At 37.8% G+C, this 21,547-nt stretch overlaps 1 protein-coding gene across 1 annotated transcript in view; it reads right to left on the minus strand.

Moving 5' to 3' along the window:
* Positions 1-21,547, minus strand: part of LOC107553025 (citron Rho-interacting kinase) — a 64,869-nt gene that overhangs the window by 2,926 nt on the left and 40,396 nt on the right. Inside the window, exons 14-32 of the mRNA XM_016235102.1 lie at positions 20,013-20,148; positions 19,823-19,927; positions 15,943-16,083; positions 15,439-15,546; positions 14,960-15,149; positions 13,657-13,827; positions 11,813-11,950; positions 9,816-9,990; positions 9,644-9,732; positions 8,423-8,527; positions 8,113-8,282; positions 6,364-6,444; positions 6,113-6,248; positions 1,590-1,729; positions 1,351-1,443; positions 1,082-1,190; positions 692-820; positions 187-267; positions 14-92 (exon numbers count right to left, since the gene is read on the minus strand). Coding sequence (XP_016090588.1) covers positions 14-92; positions 187-267; positions 692-820; positions 1,082-1,190; positions 1,351-1,443; positions 1,590-1,729; positions 6,113-6,248; positions 6,364-6,444; positions 8,113-8,282; positions 8,423-8,527; positions 9,644-9,732; positions 9,816-9,990; positions 11,813-11,950; positions 13,657-13,827; positions 14,960-15,149; positions 15,439-15,546; positions 15,943-16,083; positions 19,823-19,927; positions 20,013-20,148 — 2,376 coding nt within the window. The remainder of the gene's footprint in view (positions 1-13; positions 93-186; positions 268-691; positions 821-1,081; positions 1,191-1,350; positions 1,444-1,589; positions 1,730-6,112; positions 6,249-6,363; positions 6,445-8,112; positions 8,283-8,422; positions 8,528-9,643; positions 9,733-9,815; positions 9,991-11,812; positions 11,951-13,656; positions 13,828-14,959; positions 15,150-15,438; positions 15,547-15,942; positions 16,084-19,822; positions 19,928-20,012; positions 20,149-21,547) is intronic.

Genomic DNA, 21,547 nt, shown 5'->3' on the forward strand with positions numbered 1-21,547 from the left:
CTAAACATCCTACCCAAGCGATGCATGGCCCTGAATCTCAATAACATCCAGCGAGTTGAAGTAGGTCACAAACAGGTATGGCTCTCTGAATGCTGGAAACAGACAGATGCTTCGGTTAGTGATCCTGAAGATCCTCATCACTATGTTTTGCACATTTAGGTTTGTTAGAAATGGAAAACTGGCTACCGAATGTCAGGGGAAGTCGACTCCATTTGAGATCATCAGGGCGACTTCTTCGACCGTAAGCATCCACAAACACACCGGTCTCTGTAATCACAAATCAGACATTTAAAGAAAAACAATGCAGAAAATCAAGGGGCATGCTTTTGATTATGAAAATGTAATGAAACCATTCAAATGAAATCCAAAAAAATTACAATTTGGGAATTTGGAAAGCTAAAATTTGGAATTTGAGAAAAAAGAAGGGGGCCCTTCATAGGGCCCTAAAACTTTTAATAATTTGTGGTTAAATTGTATAAGTTTCATTAATTAATTAATTAGACATGCTTTTTGATAAATACAATTTAATTTAACCATTTGAACAGAGTCTGGAATACTTAACTGGTGAAAAAATAGTGTTTGGAACAACATGGCGGTGAGTACATAATAATTTTGTATGGACTGTTGCTCAACTAATATTCTCATGCAACAGGAGCTTGCTGTAGTTGAAATGGTCTGATGGGTGTCTGACCGTGGAAGCAGAGCAGATATTCTTCCTTCTGCGGAGTGCTGGACACCTGGACGATGGAGATGGGGAAACTGTGGGAGGATCCAGTGAACACAGCCGATGCCAGCGACACGTCATTCTTGTCCAGGAACTCTGCCAAAAACAGCCCATCATGCAAAACGCTGTTTACATAATGCACAATTACAAATTATAAGGGCCTGATCATGTTCTCACAAATGACCCGCCAGCCGGTCCAACCTGGAATATGCAAATGTGACTGCAATGAATAGCTGAATCCTTTTCAATAACAGATTAATCATAGGAGATATCAGACGTCAGTAGATTGTGGACTGACCTGAAAGTTAAAAACAATCATCTAACTGCATCCCCAGGACGTCACTGATATATACGTACCATCCAGAACACACTGCTTCATCTCAATCTCGTAGAATTTATTGGTACCAATGATGATGCTGTAGCTGGTGAAGTGGATACAGCTGCACGGCTCGAGCGTTTCAATCTCCTGAGAGATAAAGAGACGGATCATTAGGGATGTGTTCATGTGAGCGATCTCTGGAGGAGTCATTAAAGTCAGACCACAAGGCAACAGCTGTTTGCAAAGGAATTACGTTGCTACATTTTTTTAGTTTGCTTCAAGACCCAGAACTTCAAATGTCACTTACCTTCCGTATACAGAATTTGTTCAGATTGTCGTTGTATCGTAGAATTGTGACTTTATTGGGCATTGCAGCACAAATGCATGGACCATTTTCTATCTAAAGCAAGAACAGACACAAAAACCATGTAAGGTACAAATTTGTTGCATTGCACGTCACAATAAGGCATGATGCAATACAGTGCACTAAAAATACACAGAGAGGAAGTTGCAATGCTGTGAAACACACGGTGACTGCAGTCTCACCCTGCCCGCGGCGAATAGATGACAGCCCTTGACGGTCTCAAAGATATACGGCACAATCTCAGGTAGTGTGGGGAGGTGAGACTGGGACAGAGACTGCTTCACTTTCTTAATCTCCACCAGACACAGTGCCCGTTCATCCCCTGAAACACATCAATCATAATCGTCTTATTTTAAATGCACCCTTTGTCAAACAGTACTGTGGTGTTACTACGGTACAGTGATGGTATCATGCAATAAGGTAACTTGGAGGGTGAGGTGTTCAAGTCACAACATCTAGTTACTGGGGTGCCTCAGGGCTCAGTTCTTGGACCACTTCTCTTCTCTGTCTACATGGCATCACTAGGTTCTGTCATTCAGAAATATGGCTTTTCATATCACTGCTATCCTGATGACACTCAACTCTACCTCTCATTCCATCCTGATGATCCGACGAAAGCTGCTCTCATCTCAGCATGTCTAACAGACATGTTTTCCTGTAGGAAGGACCATCACCTTCAACTCAACCTTGCCAAGACAGAACTGCTTGAGGTTTCAGCAAACCCATCACTTCATCACAATTTATCCATCCAGCTAGGCCCATCAACCATAAAAACTTAAAAAACAGCCAGAAACCTTGGAGTTGTGATTGATGATCAGCTGAATTTCACAGACCACATTGTTAGAACTACCAGGTCCTGCAGACTTGCCTTATACAACATTAGGAAGATCAGGCCCTTTCTTTCTGAACATGCTACACAAGCTTGTTCAAGCTTTTGTTCTGTCCAGGCTGGACTATTGCAATGCTCTCTTGGCAGGCCTTCCAGCCAGCTCTATCAAACCTCTACAACTAATCCAGAATGCAGCTGCAAGAGTAGTCATTAACAGGCTGAAAAGAACACAAGTCACACCTCTGTTCATCAATTTGTACTGTCTACCAATAGCTGCTCACATAAAATTCAAGGCATTAATGTTTGCCTACAAAACACAGGGCTCTCATATCTTTATAGTTATCGTTCTTGGTGTGAACGGGGCTTTAAATGACACCTACCAGCCAATCAGAAATTAGAATGTTGTTGTTTCCGTGTGATTCCGCTGCAAGCACGTTCATTACTAAGCAACATGAATGTGCGCACACACGGAGTGTAAGAGCAAGATCCAATGAATGCTGTAGGTAACCCATTATTTTTTTAGCATTTTGATTTTACGATTCCTGGATGAAATCACTTACCTGTGATCAAAGACAGTGAGAGCTGATGTTGGGGAATATAGGCAAATTTGTGCTAAATTATTATTGATGCAGTCAAAAACTCTCCAGCTGCTTTGCAACCAGAAGCATTAACTTAGCTTTGGCTCCCAGAAACTAAGGAAAGTACTAGCGATGTTATAACAATGGGTAAATCTGATAAAAGACAGACTAATTCATCCAAATAAAATAAATTAATTTATATATTTATTTAAAAAAAGTATCTAAAATAAAAATAAATTTGGCCCCAAACGAGCCAACTGAACATCATTTCTCAATGTACATACTGTGCACATACAATAGGATTGCATGCCAAGCTCTCTGTCTGTCTGTCTGTCTGTGTGTGTGTGTGTGTGTGTGTGTGTGTGTGTGTGTGTGTGTGAGAGAGAGAGAGAGAGAGAGAGAGATACACACATTTCGGAGTGCATATTTCAGCTTATGAATGTTTTTTTTGTCAAGTCAAGTCAAGTCACCTTTATTTATATAGCGCTTTTAACAATACAGATTGTGACAAAGCAACTGAACAGCATTAATTAGGAAAATAGTGTCAATAATGCAAAATGACAATAGTAAACACTCATTTTTCAGTTAAAGACAGTTCATCATTGAATTCAGTGATGTCAACATACAGCTCAGTTTAAATAATATCTTTGCAATTATGTCAACGATATCGCTGGGAATGAAGTGTCCCCAACTAAGCAAGCCAGAGGCGACAGCGGCAAGGAACCAAAACTCCATCGGTGACAGAATGGAGAAAAAACCTTGGGAGAAACCAGGCTCAGCCGGGGGGCCAGTTCTCCTCTGACCAGACGAACCAGCAGAACGGAAAAATCAATTTTGTCTGTTGTAAGTGTTTGTTGCACATTTTAAAGCCTGGATGACAGGGGTAGGGGGCTCCCACTTAAAGCACTGTGGCTTTCCCACTCAAATGCAGATGCAGAGAGAGTGTTCTCTATGGTGAGTTTGAACAAAACCAAAACTAGAAACAGTTTGGCTCTGGACATAACACTATTATCTATCACGACAGTGCTTTATGTGGGAGCCCTCTACCCCTGTCATCAAGACATCAAAATGTGCAACAAACACTTATAACAGACAAAAAAAAATTCATAAGCTGAAATGTGCTCTCTCTCTCTCTCACACACACACACACACACACACACACACACACACACACACAGCTTGACATACATGCCCAGGGCAAGTTCTGCAATCCTGTATGTGTACAGTAGCCTATGTACATCGAGTGCTGTTCTTCAGTTGGCTCGTTTCTGGCCAAATTTCTTTTTATTTTTGATACATTTGTATTTTTGAAATACATAAACCTATTTATTTTATTTGGATGAATTTGTCTGTTTTTTTTGTCTCTAATCTCCCTCCAAACTTTTGCTATAACTTGAGAGCCCTGAAAACAACTACTGGCTCTACACCCCTAAATTCATTACTTCAGACTTGTGTGCCTCCAGAAGCTTGTGTTCTGCAATTGAACAGAGCATTATAGTGCATCGCAAAGAGGCACAAAATCAGTTTTACAGACTTTTATCTTAACTGTTCCCTGCTGGTGGAATGACCTGCCCAACTCGAAGAGAGTAGCAGTCTTTAGCCATCATCAATAAACGACACATCTCTTCCATCTACACTTGTCCCTCTAACACTTGCACTCTCTATTCTATTTCTATTCTATCTACTTGCTTTCTTTTCATTTATAAAAAATATTGACCCTCTAACACTTGCACTCTCTATTCCATTTCTAATCTAACTACTTGTTTTATTTATTATATATAAAAAACTTGACCCTCAAACACTAGCGTTCTCTGTTCTTTTTCAATTCTATCTACTTGTTTTCTTTTTATTTATTATAAAAAACAAACAAACAAACTTGCTACGTGTACTGCGTTAAACAAACCGGGACTTGTCACAGCACTTATGTTGTTGCTATTTTGTTGGTTGGATAAAAGCGTCTGCTAAATATCTAAATGTAAATGTAATACCATGGTATTTTGACCTAATGATTAGCATATTAATGTACCAAGGTATTTACACAGTTCTTTGTGTTGCAAGCGCCATGCTCTACTGTTTGAGCTATAGGAATACTTTAAAGAATAAAATAGTATTATCATGGTACTTAGTAGAGTTCGACCGATATATCGGTTTTGCCGATTAATCGGCACCGATAGTTTTTTGCTGGAACTATCGGTTATCGGCAAAAATCCATGCCGATAGTTTTCTGGGTTGCATCCGTTGCTGGAACGGCTGAGAAGGGTCTGCTGTCATTACACAGTGCGAGAGCGGCCTTTAGTGGTTGAAATCACTGACAGCACATGCTATTTGTTTAGACATGTGATGCTGCATGCTGAACAGAGCGAGAAACTTCAGACGCGGATTAAATGCAGCCGACAGAAAATCCTGCCGCGCCACAGAGCGCCATTCACATAGTTTTTCATTAAATTACATTATATTTGTCCTGAATTGTTGTTAATGCTTCATTTATAGAGCTATAATATAGATTGCACTTTCTCTTTCCGTTTGCTCCGTTTTTTAAACACCAAACTTCAAACTCATCTATGCCTCATTGTTTGTTCATTCTTGAAGTAAACCTGTGTCTGTTTGGTGATTAAGTAAACTGTTTTAGATCGCTGCTCGAATTGAACGCGACGCGTCCAGAGTGTGTGTGATAGCGGTGAGTTCTCCTAGACTCAGCGCTGCGCTTTTATTTTGATTAGATAATCATCAAGTATTCAAGAATAGAAGAAGTTAAAGTGTGAGAGTATACATACAATATCCATATGTATATAATTTGAATGCTATGGCCTTTGTGTATATATTTAAAGATGTGCATCTTTAAGCAAGACTGTTGAAATGAAATGGTAAAACTTTAAAATAAGAGTCCATTTGTAACATTAAGATTAATGAAAGCTGTGTAATGAAAGTATTGTTCCTTGTTAGAGTGTGTTCATTTCAACATTTTTATTATTATTATTACTACTACTACTACTAGTATGGTTCAGTACTGTTTTTTTAATAAAGCATTATTTTAGTTTTTGTTCGGTATCCATTTTAAAAACTATCGGTTAATTAATCGGTATCAGCCAGTGTGGTCCAACCTAGCTATCGGTATCGGCAAAATCCACTATCGGTCGACCTCTAGTACTTAGTACACAAATGCTTGATATTATCATAAAATAAAAATAAAAAAGGAAATACCATGCTAATTTTTTTGTCCTGTTGCAAGGGCTCTCAGTCAAAGTCATTCAGTTTTGGTTTCTGAAACCGACAGTAAAGGATCATGATCTTTGCTCACCCACGATCATCAGCAGCTTGTCGTGCTCCTTGATGATGTAGATCTGAAACACGGATCCCAGACCCGGGATGTGAGTGAGGGAGTTCTTAATCACATTCAGGGCATAGAGACCTTCCTCGGAGCCAACCAATACAATCTGATGACATAAATAAGACGATGGTATATCAGACTACAACAAATATAGACTGAAAATAATGAAATAAATCTTGAAAAATCAAAGCGATTGTGATATTAGTGGATGATGCAGGTACCTGGTCAGTCAGCGGGAGGGTGCAGTTGATATCCAGGCGATCATCTCCTTCTAGCTTGAGTAAGGAGTTCCCCAACAATTTCTGTACAGAATCAAAAACACCATGAGGATGTGAAAAAAAATACATTTTTAAAAAGTGCATTTTTTATTTTATGCACTTCGCAGAGCTTTCAGCATTATCACATAGATTTGGTGAAAACTCACCTTTTTGAGATCAATATAGGTCACCTACGAGATTCGTGTTGATCCGATGAGAAAGTGTCTTTTTTTCATTTTGTGATAAGTGACAGTTTTGGACATACAACGTAATAAAAACAAAAACAATAATAAAAAAATAATAAAATAAATGTGTCTCGTGCGTGACCATGACAACAGCACAACTTCTCCGTGGACTGCATCTCATTCCGGTGAGCTGAGGAGACGAGGACTCTGGAGACCGAGAGCAGGGATGCAAACTTGTCACTTTCGGTGAAATTCGCCGTTTTGATTTCAGAATGGGTCATTTGTGTGATTCGTGTAAATCCGCTGAATTTTTTTAATAGTTTTGTGTTTTTAAAAAAGTTACTATTTACAACGTGTTTTACAGCGTTGAGTATTGTAGCCAATCACAGACATCTCAGTTGAAAGTAATAGCCAATCAGAGGTGTTTACTGTAGGTTAGTCAGTATCTGCTCTGAGCTATTTTTGTTTTAGTTTACAGAGTTCTACATGCTCGAAAATCTACCTATTATAACGAGAAATAAAGTAAATAAGAGATTGATTGTGTAGTTAGTTGATTATATCATTGATTAAATCAGAAGTTTTTGCGTGAGTAATCTCAGTCAGTTGCACCATAATGGAAAGCGCCCTTTGCTCGGCTTCTCTACATACAGTACTTCATTCACAACTTGAAGAAAAGTTTTGTTTGTCTACGAGGACCAAATGTCCACGTATAGTGTTTCAGGAATGACAAACGCGAGTGAAAAAAACATTCGCGAGTCGCTAAATTGTTCTGCAAGTCATTGCTTTGATTGACGGTGATAACTGAAGCAATGGACGGAATGAAACATCTGACAAGCCGATGTCAAAACAGAGCTGTGCTTTAAGTGATGCAGAGTAAATTCAGAGTAACAAAACTACAGCAGCAACAAGTCTGTTGGCTGAATTTATTTAGCAATTTCTACAGTTAAAGATAAAACATTAAACACTCTTATTGATGCGTCCTTTTTAAGGCAATGTTTCAATCTAAATCTAAAAATATTTCAAAATATTTAATGCATTATTATTTAATTGTACTTGCTATACTTCATACTTCAGTATAGTAAAAGTACAAAAATTTGTTATAATAGTCATTTTATAATAACTCCAAACGCAAGACGTGAAAAAAACTAGGGAGTGGAAATGGCAACTGAGCTAATTATTGCTGGTTATAATAGTAATTTTATAAAAGTAATTTTCATCTTAAGTCTTTGTTTTCCACCAGGATATTTTCATGTCATCTTCATGAATGAAAAGTGAATCTTCAAAGCGAATTTACTGCACAACTGTAGAGTTAAAAAAGAATTAATTTTTAATTTTTTTTGGATTGCGCGTCTTTGTCAACTTTTTCACCCATGGTGAGTTTGCATCCCTGTTATCAGTATGTTTCCCTGCATCCCGCTGTACTGGTAAGAAGAGACAAACCTACAGTTTCTGCCTTGCATGTCACTGCACTGACTCTTTAAATGTCACTATGAACGGCCTGTGGGTGTTTCAGGTTCCTCTCACTCACAGCGTCTGCTTCGGCTTTCTCTCTCGCCCCACGACTGCTGGCCACAATGGCTTCCAGCACGGCCACCCAGCGTTGTTTCTCAGAAAACCCCGAGGTCATGAGGTACAGAGTCTGACCGGGCCAGCATGTCGACTGCGGAGACGACTCCAACTTCACCACATACGGCACATCTGAACACATACAATTATGTTAGAAGACAGAAAAACATGTTACATATACTGGACATGGATTACTTTCTGAATCCACACTCAGCAGAGCAAAAAAGTTAGTAAGGACACAGTACAGTGCAATTCCACAGGTAACACATCACCTGTCTTGGCCGTGTTGGGCAGCTCAGAAGCACCGACAGCAGAATGAACAGTCACGTCTCCATCAGAGAGACACAACTCAAACTCATCCAGCGGCTTCACCGACTCTGAGAGGACAGATTATACATCATTCACATCAAGGCACATCATTCCACACCTGTCATTCCATCCCTGCTGGAAAATAGATGATTTTAAGGCGGTAACTAGATTAAAATGGTTTCTAGCTTGTCCATGTTGGTCATTTATGGCCATTGCCAGCTAAAAAAACAACCTAAATTGTAGGGCCCTAATTATGTCCTCATATAGTGAGATGGCAGACGCTGAAAACATCACAAGCTTCATGCGCTTCAGTATGAAAAATCACGCATCTGCGCCTTAGAGACACGCACAACATGCAGGATTCATAAGTCGTTTTGTGCTTTCATTCACAGAGAGTAGTCCATATCGTCATTTGATTTAAGTATACTGACCTACTTTTGATTTATTCATTCAAAATGTGTCGAATTCTGTGACATTCTATGTTTTACAGTACATTCCATTTTTATGACTGCATTCCACAATACCGTTCACGTTTTCCGCATCGCAAAAACTGTAGGGCCCCACATAAAAATTGGTGTTATCAAATTTAATTTTTTTGGTCAAACACAACCATACACAGTACAACGTGCAGTAAAATGCTTTTTAATCTTAGTGCATAGAATAGAATAGAATACAATACAATACAATAGAATAGAATACAATAGAATAATACAATTATATAAATAAAATAAAAAATTAGGAATAAAATATGCTAGTTTACATAAATTAGAAAAAAAGGCTAGAATAAGTAAAAGTGCGAAAAATAAAAACAAGCAAAGTGTGGTCAGATCACTTGTGACAGCACCATCAACCCAGTTTTTGATGGACAGGCTGGTTTGGATTGATGGTTTTAAAGGGGTTTTGTCAACTGCTCTGGTTGGGAGACCATCAGACCTCCTTAAGCTGGTTTAAGATGTCTAGATGGTTGATCAGGAGGAACTACCAGCCTAATTTGGTAAACAGCTTGGTCAAGATGTTTAAAGTTGGTAACCACCTAGATTCAGCCAAAACAAGCTACCACTATCCAAAAACCAGCTTGAATATGATTCAAGATTTTTCGACAGGGATGAACTGTTGCTCTGTAATAATATGCTGTGTGCAAACAGAACCGGTGAACATTGGGAAAAGTATAAACATTCACAGACCGTCTCTTGGTTCTGTCTCGTAGGTGATCACTTTATATCCATCCAGCACCACGTACTTCCTCTCCCAGCCCTGGCCACGCTTCCCATTTCTGCAGGAGGACAACCACAATTCCATGTACACTTAGTGTTTGCTTCTCTTCTGATGGTGGTATGGTCTTGGCACACGGCTCACCTGGGCTGCTTCAGCCATCCTTCCAGCCTCATGTGTCCTCCGACATCTTTCAGGCCGGAAGTGTTTCCCTTTTCCCGGCACAGAGCCTCGGACAGATGCAGTGCGTATTCGGTGGGCACGCCACAGGTGGCTGGAAGGTACGGGGAGCATTTTGGGTGGCACAAAGCATGACATTCTAAAGCAGGAGAGAGAAGATGGTTAAACCAACACAGAAGGAGGATCAGCAGCTTCAGCTTTAACCCAGGTTGACCTGATTGGGTCAGCGATCTGTTAAAAAACAACAGTGGGCCCTTTTCACAATTCTGTGTTTTTCAGAAGCACAAGTCATTATAGTAACTTCTATAGTGGTGAATGGACAATACAACAAAGCATTTCTGCGTTCCCATTGGCTCAAAAGAAAAAAAACTCAATATGACATTCCAAAAGAGAAAAAATATCATGCTTAATTTAGAAATAAAATATATTATACAGTATATTAATATTTTAGAAGTCATTTGTTTTCTGAAAAAATTACACCTTGCAACTGAATGAATAAAAGTGTGTGTGTGTGTGTGTGTGTGTGTGTGTAACTGGTATTTATCACGTTATGGGGACCAAATGTCCCCACAAGGATAGTAATACATTTTTGAGGTCCCCATGAGGAAACAAGCTTATAAATCATACAGAATGAGTTTTTTTGAGAAAGTAAATATCCACAAAGTCTCCTGTGAGGGGTAGGTTTAGGGGTAGGGTTGGTGTAGGGCAATAGCACATACAGTGTGTACAGTATAAAAACCATTACGCCTATGGAATGTCCCCATAAAACATGGAAACACAACATGTGTGTGTGTGTGTGTGTGTGTGTGTGTGTGTGTGTGTGTGTGTGTGTGTGTGTGTGTGCGTGCGTGCGTGCGTGTGTGCAAAAGCAACTTATTTTAGCGTCAGGTTTTATAGGGTTAACAAGCATAATTAATGTAAGTACCATAAGTTATGAGTACCATTACTGACCTCAGCCTTTTTAAAAATAGGCTTTCAACTTATTGATTCAGACTGGCTTTTAATACGTAGCAATGTTGTGACATTTTTGTATATTCTATGTATTTTATTGTCTACTATTTTACCTATTTTGCTGTAGTTTTATACCTCCGTTTTTACCCTCTAACTCTAGCACGCTATTCTAATTCTATTCTTTAAAAAAAACTTGCCCCTTTTAGACTTGCACTCTATTCATGTACTAACTGCTTGTTTTCTTTAAAAAAAACACTAGCTTCTCTATTCTTTTTCTATTCTATCTGTTTTTTTTATTATATAATTTAAAAAACAACAACAACAACAAAAAACCCTTGCTACGTGTACTGCATTAAGCTAACTGAGACTTGTTATAGCACTTGCATATCATTGCTCTCTTGTTGATGTTGATTGCTTCTATTGTCCTCATTTGTAAGTCGCTTTGGATAAAAGCGTCTGCTAAATGACTAAATGTAAATGTACTGTATTATTTTTTGCTCTTATTGGAAAGAACTTTGGTCACCTTGAGTGTTGTAAAAGGCTATAAAAATAAATGTTGATTGATTGATATTTGTATAACTGTATATTGATAATTAAGCATGAAAGTGACTGCAGGAGTCATTTATTTACTAAAATTAAGCCAACCAATGATGATTGCCTTTTTCACTGTAAAAACTGTCAACCTGTAATTTCTACTATTTCGACTGTATTTCCAGTTATTTTAACCCATAAAAAACAGTTTTGTTGGTATAAATAATTTATTTAGACTGATTCAGTGATGTTAAATAATATTTGACTTGGAAAACTGTTAATTTAGATGTTACCATTTTTTCAGTGTGGTTTCTCCACCCAACATTTGTGCAATGAAGTGAATACTGGTATTGGTATCGCCAAGTACCAAAAATATAAGTATCGCTATCATACTCATTATGGAAAAAGTAGTATCAGCACATCCTGACTTTTAAGTAAATTGATAGTGTATTTGGAAAGAGTTTACATGAGATCCGTACCGATGCATGTCGCGGCTTGCCGTCCAAAATGGACGGTGTCAAGACAGACGGTGCAGCGGGCCGCCCTCATGTTGAGCCCCTGCGTGAAGCGGTGAGGAGTGTTGTGATGAATCCTGTCCTTCACACGTCTGGTGTACTCTACAGGATCAAACAGACAGACACACTCTCTTAAAGACAGTCATGTGTCTCTTACACCCGTCTATATATCTTATGCAAACAGGCCAAAGCAAGCTGAAAATGTCCTCTCCTGAGAACATTTCTCCACCAGAGGGTGAAACACCAGCATCACTGTACTGTCCAAGCTGTCATTGGTAGCTTGGGTACGAGCATGCAAGGATTTCGGAGTTCTGGCATTCCGCATGGCATACAGCAGGAGTATGGCCATATATTCGAGATAAGCTCAGTGTCCTGACAGATCTGCGTGCAGGAGCTTTGGAGATCCACAATCATTTCATGATGTCCTGAGTGGAAGTCTGCAGCCATCGAACCATGATGACCTGACACAGCAAGTGTTTGTTCAATATATTGGGTGTAGAATGGCCAAAAGACTTCAATTGAAGCGTTTCCTTGAATGACATGTTTGTATTTGGCCAGAGAGCTTATCTCTGCAGGGATAAAAAGATCATATCAAGAAAGAAAAGATATTGGGGAGACGCCTGGATCACTCTCAGGAAACGGTGCCATTTGTGTTCCCATGACTGAACACTGCCACATTTAAAACACATACAGTATATTTGTAATATATATATATATAAAATACATATATTTAAAAATTATATATTTTATATATATATATATACACTGTATATATACACACATGTATATTAAATAACTATTTTAAATGGTATCTGTATGAATATATATATATATATATATATATATATATATATATAGGTTTCCTAATCAAGTCCAATCAGTATAATCAAACACAGCTGGACTCAAATGAAGGTGTAGAACCATCTCAAGGATGATCAGAAGAAATGGACAGCACCTGAGTTAAATATATGAGTGTCACAGCAAAGGGTCTGAATACTTAGGACCATGTGATATTTCAGTTTTTCTTTTTTAGTAAATCTGCAAAAATGTCAACAATTCTGTGTTTTTCTGTCAATATGGGGTGCTGTGTGTACATTAATGAGGGAAAATTAACTTAAATGATTTTAGCAAATGGCTGCAATATAACAAAGAGTGAAAAATTTAAGGGGGTACTGAATACTTTCCGTACCCACTGTATATATATATATAACGCTGTTATTTTGATAAATTTCCCCATTTTAAAATAATGGTTTGACCTTTCTGACATTATATATGATATGATAAATGATATCAAAGTCTTTCTGACCACATAGTTCAAACTGAAGTTTCTGTTTCAGTTTTATCTGTATTTTAATGAGTTTTAGGCATATATCAGCCTCATCTTGAAGGCTCATCAGTAACCTTTAAAAATGAAAGCGTAAATAATTAAATAAATGAAAAATCCTGATATTTCAATCACAGATGGCACGGTTTCTTGAGAGTGGGCCGCCTGAGCCTGTTATGTAAGAACTTACTTTCAGAAGTGGCTCTCCTTATTTCTGTGGAACGACAACAGAGAGGACAGTGAGTGTGGACAGACATGAGCCAAAACATTTCTGGAGTCCTTCAGAGGACACAGTCTCCTCATCTTATATCGAAACAGCATCAATATACACATCACATCAGCATTTTCCTACAAGCTTCTGATTTAATTTCCCTTTTCATAGCATGAGATGAAATGGCAAGAAGGACCAAGAGAACACAATTGTTGTTTTGCTTATGTTTTGAATATTTAAAAGGTTGCAAAAGCTCTGCGTCTGGCTTCTAACCTTCAGGATTGGCAGCGTCCTTCCTGCGGCCGGAGCTGGACGACACCAGGCCGCTGCTGGGCTGGTGCTCGGGGGATTTGTTGGATTTGGTGGACATCATGAGCTGCTGACGAGCCAAACCCGGAGTGGCTGGAGTACTGCTGTGCTCCAGAGCTTTATTAAACTGAACTGCTGAGCGGAGAGAATACAGTGAGACGCACTGAAAAAAACAGCACATCTGAGCATGTTACACACAGTATGTGGCACGTCTGCTTATTGTTTAATAGAATGTGTCATTTCAATAATGCTTTATATTACACTAACATTTGAAAGTCTCTACTGCTCACCAAGGCTGCATTTATTTGTTCAAAAATACAGTACAAATAGTTAAATATTATTACAATTTAAAATAACTGTTTTCTGTTTGAATATATTATAAAAATGTAATTTATTCCAGTGATGCGCAGCTGGATTTTCAGCATCATTACTCCAGTCTTCAGTGTCACATGATCTTCAGAAATCATTCTAATATGCTGATTTGCTGCTCAAGAAACATTTCAGATTTTCAGAAAGCTCAAAAGAACAGCATTTATTTGAAACAGAAATCTTTTGTAACATCATAAATGTCTTTACTGTCACTTTTGATCAATTTAATGCATCATTGCTGAATAAAAAGTGTACATTTCTTTCAAAAAGGATCTTTATCTTTTAAAAAATATCACATTGTTGTGGAAACCATGATTAATTTTTTAGAATTCTTTGATGAATATAAAATATTTAAAAGAACAACATTTATTTGCACTATAATTTGTTTGTAATACATCACGTTTGTAATATATATATATATATATATATATATATATATATAATATGTATATGTATATATATATATATATATATATATAACATATATATTTCACTTCTGATCAATTTAATACATCCTTGCAGAATAAAACTATTAATATTTTAAGTATTAATAATATTAAAAATCTTGCTGACCTCAATATTTTTAAACAGTACTGTATATTGCAATAATTGCAGTTATATATTGTAATTTATAATCTATAAAAACATAATAGAATTATAATATAATTTATAGTCTGCATTATCATTCTTTCTAGTCATAATTCAAGTGGAGTCTTATAATCTCTTTTTTCTGAGGAACACAAAAGGACAGTTTTCTGTGAAAGTTTTTTTCACGTTGCTTTTGTGTCGTTAACAAAAAACAAAAAAAAACCTTAGTCCCCATTCATTGCAACTTCAAGGAAAACAAGCAACCAAATTTAACGACGTAATTGTATGAAACAGCCAAACAGCATCTCACCCTCTCTGAGCTCCAGGCGTGTTTTCTGCAGGGCTTCTTCCAGCTCCGAGCAGCGAGTGCGTTCCTTCTCCAGCGCCACCTTCAGGTCGTTGTACTGCAGGGGAACAGGGGCCACGGCGGGCACAGCGGGCACCTGCGTCTGTCCCTGCGCCGCCAGCAGATCCTCTCGACGCCGGCCACCAAAGAGCCCCTGCACCCGAAACACGAGACCTAGTGAATCGCCCAGGCTCACGCCCACAGACACGCTAGGACTCTATCCTGCCATTCTATCCCTACATATCCACTCAAATTAGGTGTCCCTTTCTACAACTCACTTATTCAGGGCTTCTGCATATAAGGATATATATGAGATTTCTGACGGTTGGCGCGGTTAGTATGCGGTTATTTGCATGTGTAGCTCCAGGGACACCTAATGCGCAGCTCAGCAAGCAGTTAGTCAGATTAGTTAATTAAGTGAATTTACAGCGGATGACTCTGACCTTTTTCTTCTTAGAGGGGTGCTCTACCTTGGCCTGCAGGAAGTCTATGAGCTTGGTCTGCTGGGTGATGGTCCCCTCCATCTTGACCTTCTCGTGAGAGTACGCCGCCTGCAGAGGGAGCCACACTGCTATTAGAACACACCTGTGTTTGGAATGGAACACTAGCATTCTTGTCACCGCATACTATTTTTAAACTGTATGTAGTATGTAGCATGCAACAATTTTAAACTGTAAAATATGGTATATAATTTTGCATTATTTAATCCAATTTTGTGTGAAAGTGTCCTAACTTTTGATAGCTAATATAAAATAAAATTATTTAAAATAAAACTATAATAACATTATTATAAAATAAAAATTGTAATAAAAATCTACAATTATTCCTAAAAATCAATTCTTAAATTACTATAATTATTCATATAGATTTTGTCAGTTTAGATTAGTACAATCATACCGCATGCCTAGTATGAGTAGTATGGTTAATATTTCCATGCATCCGTGCACCTGTATGTTTTCCAGCTGGTACTCCAGGTCTGTCCGCTCGGTCTTCAGAAGGTCCGTCTGGTCCAGCGCGTCCTGAAGTCCTTGTGTCAGTCTGAAGATGTGGCTCTTCTGCATGTCCAGCTGCTGCTGCAGTTTTGCTTGCTGAGAGAAAACGATACACTGGTTATGGTAAAGATGCATGATTACACGGCTCTCAAAACTCAGAGGTGTAAAGAGTACCTGAAAATCATACTTGAGTAAAACAGCGAAAATCACTCCATTACAAGTTACAAGTCACCACTTCCAATACAACTTGAGTAAAGGTCTAAGAGTATCTGATTTGAACAGTACTTAAGTATTTTACTCGCTCAGAGATGAACTAGTCCTAAAATCCAAATAACATCTCAATATTGCAATAAATCAAGGTCAGCACAACATCTTCTTAAATGTCTACAAACACTCAAGTCTCACTTAAGTTCAAGTTCCTAAAAAAAGGCATAAGTCAACCAATATCCTTCAAAAAGGTATCTTTAGTATAAAGGATAGATAAAATAATGTTCAGTAAAAACTACAAAGCAGTCAAAATGATACTTAAAAGGAATTGTTCACCCAAAAATTAGAATTTGCTATTAATGTACTAACCCTCAGGCCATCCAAGATGTAGGTGATTTTATAATTCAGTAGAACAGTAAAGAAGATTTTTAGCTGAAACTGTGGTCCTTGGTGATTCGTAACATGCAAGTCAATGGCTACCATCACTTTGAGAGTCAAAAAAGCATGTACAGGCATCACAAAATTAATACCCATTGCTCCTGACGATATATTGAGATTGTAAGAAATTATAGTCTGCCTCGACCAAATTTCCACTCCAAGTAAACTATTCTCCTTTCTCTACAAAGAGCTTAATTATCATAGAGATAATTCTTTCCGATCTCAATAATATGTAAATAGTATCTCCTGAACGTTACTTCGTCACCTATAGCGTGGGAGCGGCAGTAGGCCATCAAGAACCATCTGCTGACCAAAAGGGTACTTGAATATAATTGCTAGGGATTCTAGATAATCCTATCACCTTAACATTTGGTTGTTTCCACCTGAAAGACTACCAAAGATGTGGGAACGGAAGGCTATCACTTTCATTGATATCCGCAATTTACATTTAAGACGAAACTTCATTTACATGTCTAGCGGGAAGATGAACGTAATAGAGTATAAAATGTTTGAGCGTAGGATGCTCGGAGTTCATTCTGACTCAGATGAATCCGAAGTGCTGCCTGTACTTTGTCACTGCTATTCTGTAATAAAAGTTATTCTTCATCAAGAGCTTCGACGTCTTCATTTTTTCTTACAAGATCTTATGAAGCGAAACGATTGGTCTGTGCAAGAAACTGAACATTATTTACAACATTATTACCCGAACTAGTGAATTGAACCTGTTCATTGAAATGAAATGTCCAAAAGAAGCAGTTCGCGGAAAAGAATCAGATATCCTATTTGCCTGATTACTGGTAATCTGTCCCTTCCTGTAGAGGGCGTCCATGTTTGGGGACCAGTCCAGTCTGTCGTCTAACTCCAGACCCTCCAGACCCAAATGGGTCTGGAGTTAGACGACAGACTGGACTGGTCCCCAAACACGGACGCCCTCTACAGGAAGGGACAGAGCCGACTCTACTCTACAGTAGTTGGTGCTGAACTGGACACCCTGACATCTGTAGCAGAGAAAAGGATCCTCGGCAAGATACTGTCCACCCTGGACAATGTCCACCACCCTCTGCACCAAACCATTTCCAGGCAGAGGAGCTCCTCCAGTGACAGGCTGTTGTCCCTGCCCTGCTCTAAAGACAGACTGAGGAACTCGTTTGTCCCTCAGGCTATACGGCTCTTCAACTCTTCCCTGTGAGCAGGACTTGAACTGGACTGTTGCTAATGAACTTTCTAGATTGATGGACACGGAATTGGTGTGCACTGCCGTCTTTTATGTCCCATGCCATCTATATACTTTTATCTTTGTACTGGACTTATATCATCTTTACAGTATTTTTATTACATTTTTACATATTTTAAATACCTGGATTTTGACTCTTACTATCTTTATAGTGTATTGTATTACATATCTGCACATCGTAAACACCTCTGTATATTTGAATATTTGATGCTGGTACCCAGCATCTAACGCTAGTATTTCCATTCATGCACTTATGTTTACTCTGTACATGTACTCTTTTGTTTTTTATTTTGTATTCTAAGTTTTTACTTTTTTATGTATGCTTTGTTATCTGTTATAATGTTGCTACTGGATACCTGAATTTCCCCCCGGGGATCAATAAAGTATCTATCATCATCATCATCATCATATTGTTGTAAATAATGTTCAGTTTCTTGCACAGACTGACTGTTTCGCTTCATAAGACCTCAGTATATCGTCAGGAGCCACGAGTGTTAATTTTGTCTTCCCTGATATGCTTTTTTTTTAATTCTCAAAAACGTGCAGCCGCTGACTTGCATTATAAATCACCAAGGACTATGGTTTCAGCTAAAAATCTGTCTTACTGTTCTAATGAAGAAAAAAACACCTACATCTTGGATGGCCTGAGGGTGAGTACATTAACAGCAACTACAGGTACATCTCAAAAAATTAGAATATCATAAAAAAGGTCAATATTTTTTGTCACTCGTTTCAGAAAGTGAAACCCATATATTATATAGATTCATTACACATAGAGTGAAATATTTCAAGCCTTTATTTCTTTAAATTTTGATGATTATGGCTTACAGATAATGAAAACCCAAAATTCAGTGTCTCAGAAAATTAGAATATTGTGAAAAAGTTCAATATTGGAAAGTCATGGTGTCACACCCTAATCAGCTAATTACCTCAAAACACCTGCAAAGGTTTTCTGAGCCTTTAAATGGTCTCTCAGTATGGGTCAGTAGGCTACACAATCATGGGGAAGACTGCTGACTTGACAGAAGTCATTGACCCCCTCCACAAGGAGGGTAAGCCACAAAATGTCATTGCTAAAGAAGCTGGTTGTTCACAGAGTGCTGTATCCAAGCATATTCATAGAAAGTTGAGTGGAAGGAAAAAGTGTGGTAGGAAAAGGTGCACCAGCAAGAATTTGGGGGAGCTTCACAAGGAGTGGACTGAGGCTGGCGTCAGCGCATCAAGAGCCACTACGCACAGAAGAATCCTAGACATGGGCTACAAATGTCGCATTCCTCGTGTCAAGCCACTCCTGAACCAGAGACAACGTCAGGAGCGTCTTACCTGGGCTGTGGAGAAAAAGAACTGGACTGTTGCTCAGTGGTCCAAAGTCCTCTTCTCAGATGAAAGTAAATTTTGCATTTAATTTGGAAATCAAGGTCCCGAAGTCTGGAGGAAGAGTGGAGAGGCACAGAAACCATGTTGCTTAAAGTCCAGTGTGAAGTTTCCACAGTCAGTGAGCTGATTGCCTCCATGCCACGCCGCACTGATGCAGTAATTCATGCAAAAGGAGGTACAACCAGGTATTGAGTGCATATAAATGAACATACTTTTCAGAAGCCTGACATTTCTGTTTAAAATATCCTTTTTTATTGATCTTATGTAATATTCAAATTTTCTGAGACACTGAATTTTGGGTTTTCATTATCTGTAAGCCATAATCATCAAAATTTAAAGAAATAAAGGCTTGAAATATTTCACTCTATGTGTAATGAATCTATATAATATATGGGTTTCACTTTCTGAAATGAGTGACAAAAAATATTGACCTTTTTCATTATATTCTAATTGTTTGAGATGTACCTGTATTCTATTTTTCCATTTAAGTATATTTACACTATTGTCAATACTTAATCATTTCAGTTCAAATATTTCATTTATTTGGTATGTATTTTGAGTGCTAGAAAAGTGAAGCACCTCGTCCATGAGCCTCTGTTTGAGTTCTCGCTCCGACTCCAGCTTCTGCTGCAGGCTGCGCGCGTTCATCTCCAGCATGGCGTGTTTCTTCTCCAGATCGCTCAGCTGATGAAGACAGAGTAAGTATGCACATCGTCATTTAGCAGATGCTTTAATCCACAGCGACACACACGTGCACTGGCACACTCACAGTATCAGAAAGACCTTCAGCTTTGAGTTTCTGGTCTTTCAGGGCCTGTTGCAGTATCAGGATTTCAGCTTTGTGCTCTTTGACCGCCAGTTCAACAGCCTGACGAGACTCAGAATTGCGCTGCTCTGCACGGAGTCTGGAAAACGAGAGAGAGCGAGCGAGAGAGAGTTATTCAACAATAAAGTGTTGGAGCGGCACAGTATGTCTCTTACTCAGTGTTTCTATCTCTATACTTAACGTTCATTATGTAACTCTTATATAACCATGGGCACTTCTGGCCCTGCGGACATTTAGAAAATAAACTGTGTTAACAAACTTTTAACACACTTTCTAGTTTTTTGTCCAATACTTATATATAAATATATCACAGCAGAATTATTTTTTCGGAGGATAGCTAGAATTTTAGGCATTTTATTTAATAATGCATGATAATTTGCATTAAAGATCTGCATTTATTCATTTATATTTGCATTAATGTCAACATTTTTATCATGCCTTCATTTATATCTATATTTATTTATTAATTAACAATATAAAATATTGAATTATATATTTTATATTATTATTATTATTTAATATATCTAAGTTTTCATTGTATAAAGCTTTGTATAAAGTCCTTTGTCATCATACTAATCCCACTAAATTTTTATTTAGTTAGTTAGTTAGTTATGTTATGACTATCCAAATGATGTATTATGTCAATATGCGATGGAAACAAACAAAAAAAAAAACGTTTTTTTGGAGTAAGGCTATATACATAGATATTATTTTACATATCCTAAATATATGCAATGGAATAATGTAATTATTTGCATTAAATATATACATTTATTAAATTTCATTTAGCAATAATAAATACAGAAATAAATAAAGGCCTGATAATAAAACGAAAAGTTCTGACATTATTTATAACTTTATTTGCTAATAATATTTGCATAATTTTTTCATATTATATACATCCTATATTTTACTAATGTATTTTTAGAGCTGCCTTACAGTATAGTTGAATTTTGTTTGCATCATTGAATCACTATTTTCTTGTTTATGAATGTAAAGCTGCTTTGAAACAATCTGTATTGTATAAAGTGTTACATAAATAAAGGTGACTTCACTGACTTTGTCATCACAGTAAACCCACTAAACTGAAATGTGACCCTGGACCACAAAACCAGTCATAAGGGTAAATTTTTTGAAATTGAGATTTATACATCATCTGAAAGCTGAATAAATGCGCCTTCCATTGATCTATGGTTTGTTAGGATAGGACAACTATTTGAGGGTGCAAAAAAATCTAAATATTGAGAAAATCTCCTTTAAAGGGGTCATATGATGCGATTTCAATTATTCCTTTCTCTTTGGAGTGTTAAAAGCTCTTGGTGCATAAAGAAGATCTGTAAAGTTGCAAAGACTAAAGTCTCAAATCCAAAGAGATATTCTTTATAAAAGTTAAGAGTCAACCACGCCTACCTAAAACGGCTCGTTCTAACACGCCCCCACATGTCTACGTCACTATGTGGGAAGATTTGCATAACGCC

The sequence above is a fragment of the Sinocyclocheilus grahami genome, unplaced genomic scaffold (genome assembly GCF_001515645.1).
Source record: "Sinocyclocheilus grahami isolate Dianchi unplaced genomic scaffold, SAMN03320097.WGS_v1.1 scaffold463.1, whole genome shotgun sequence".
NCBI classification, from domain to species: Eukaryota; Metazoa; Chordata; class Actinopteri; order Cypriniformes; family Cyprinidae; genus Sinocyclocheilus; species Sinocyclocheilus grahami.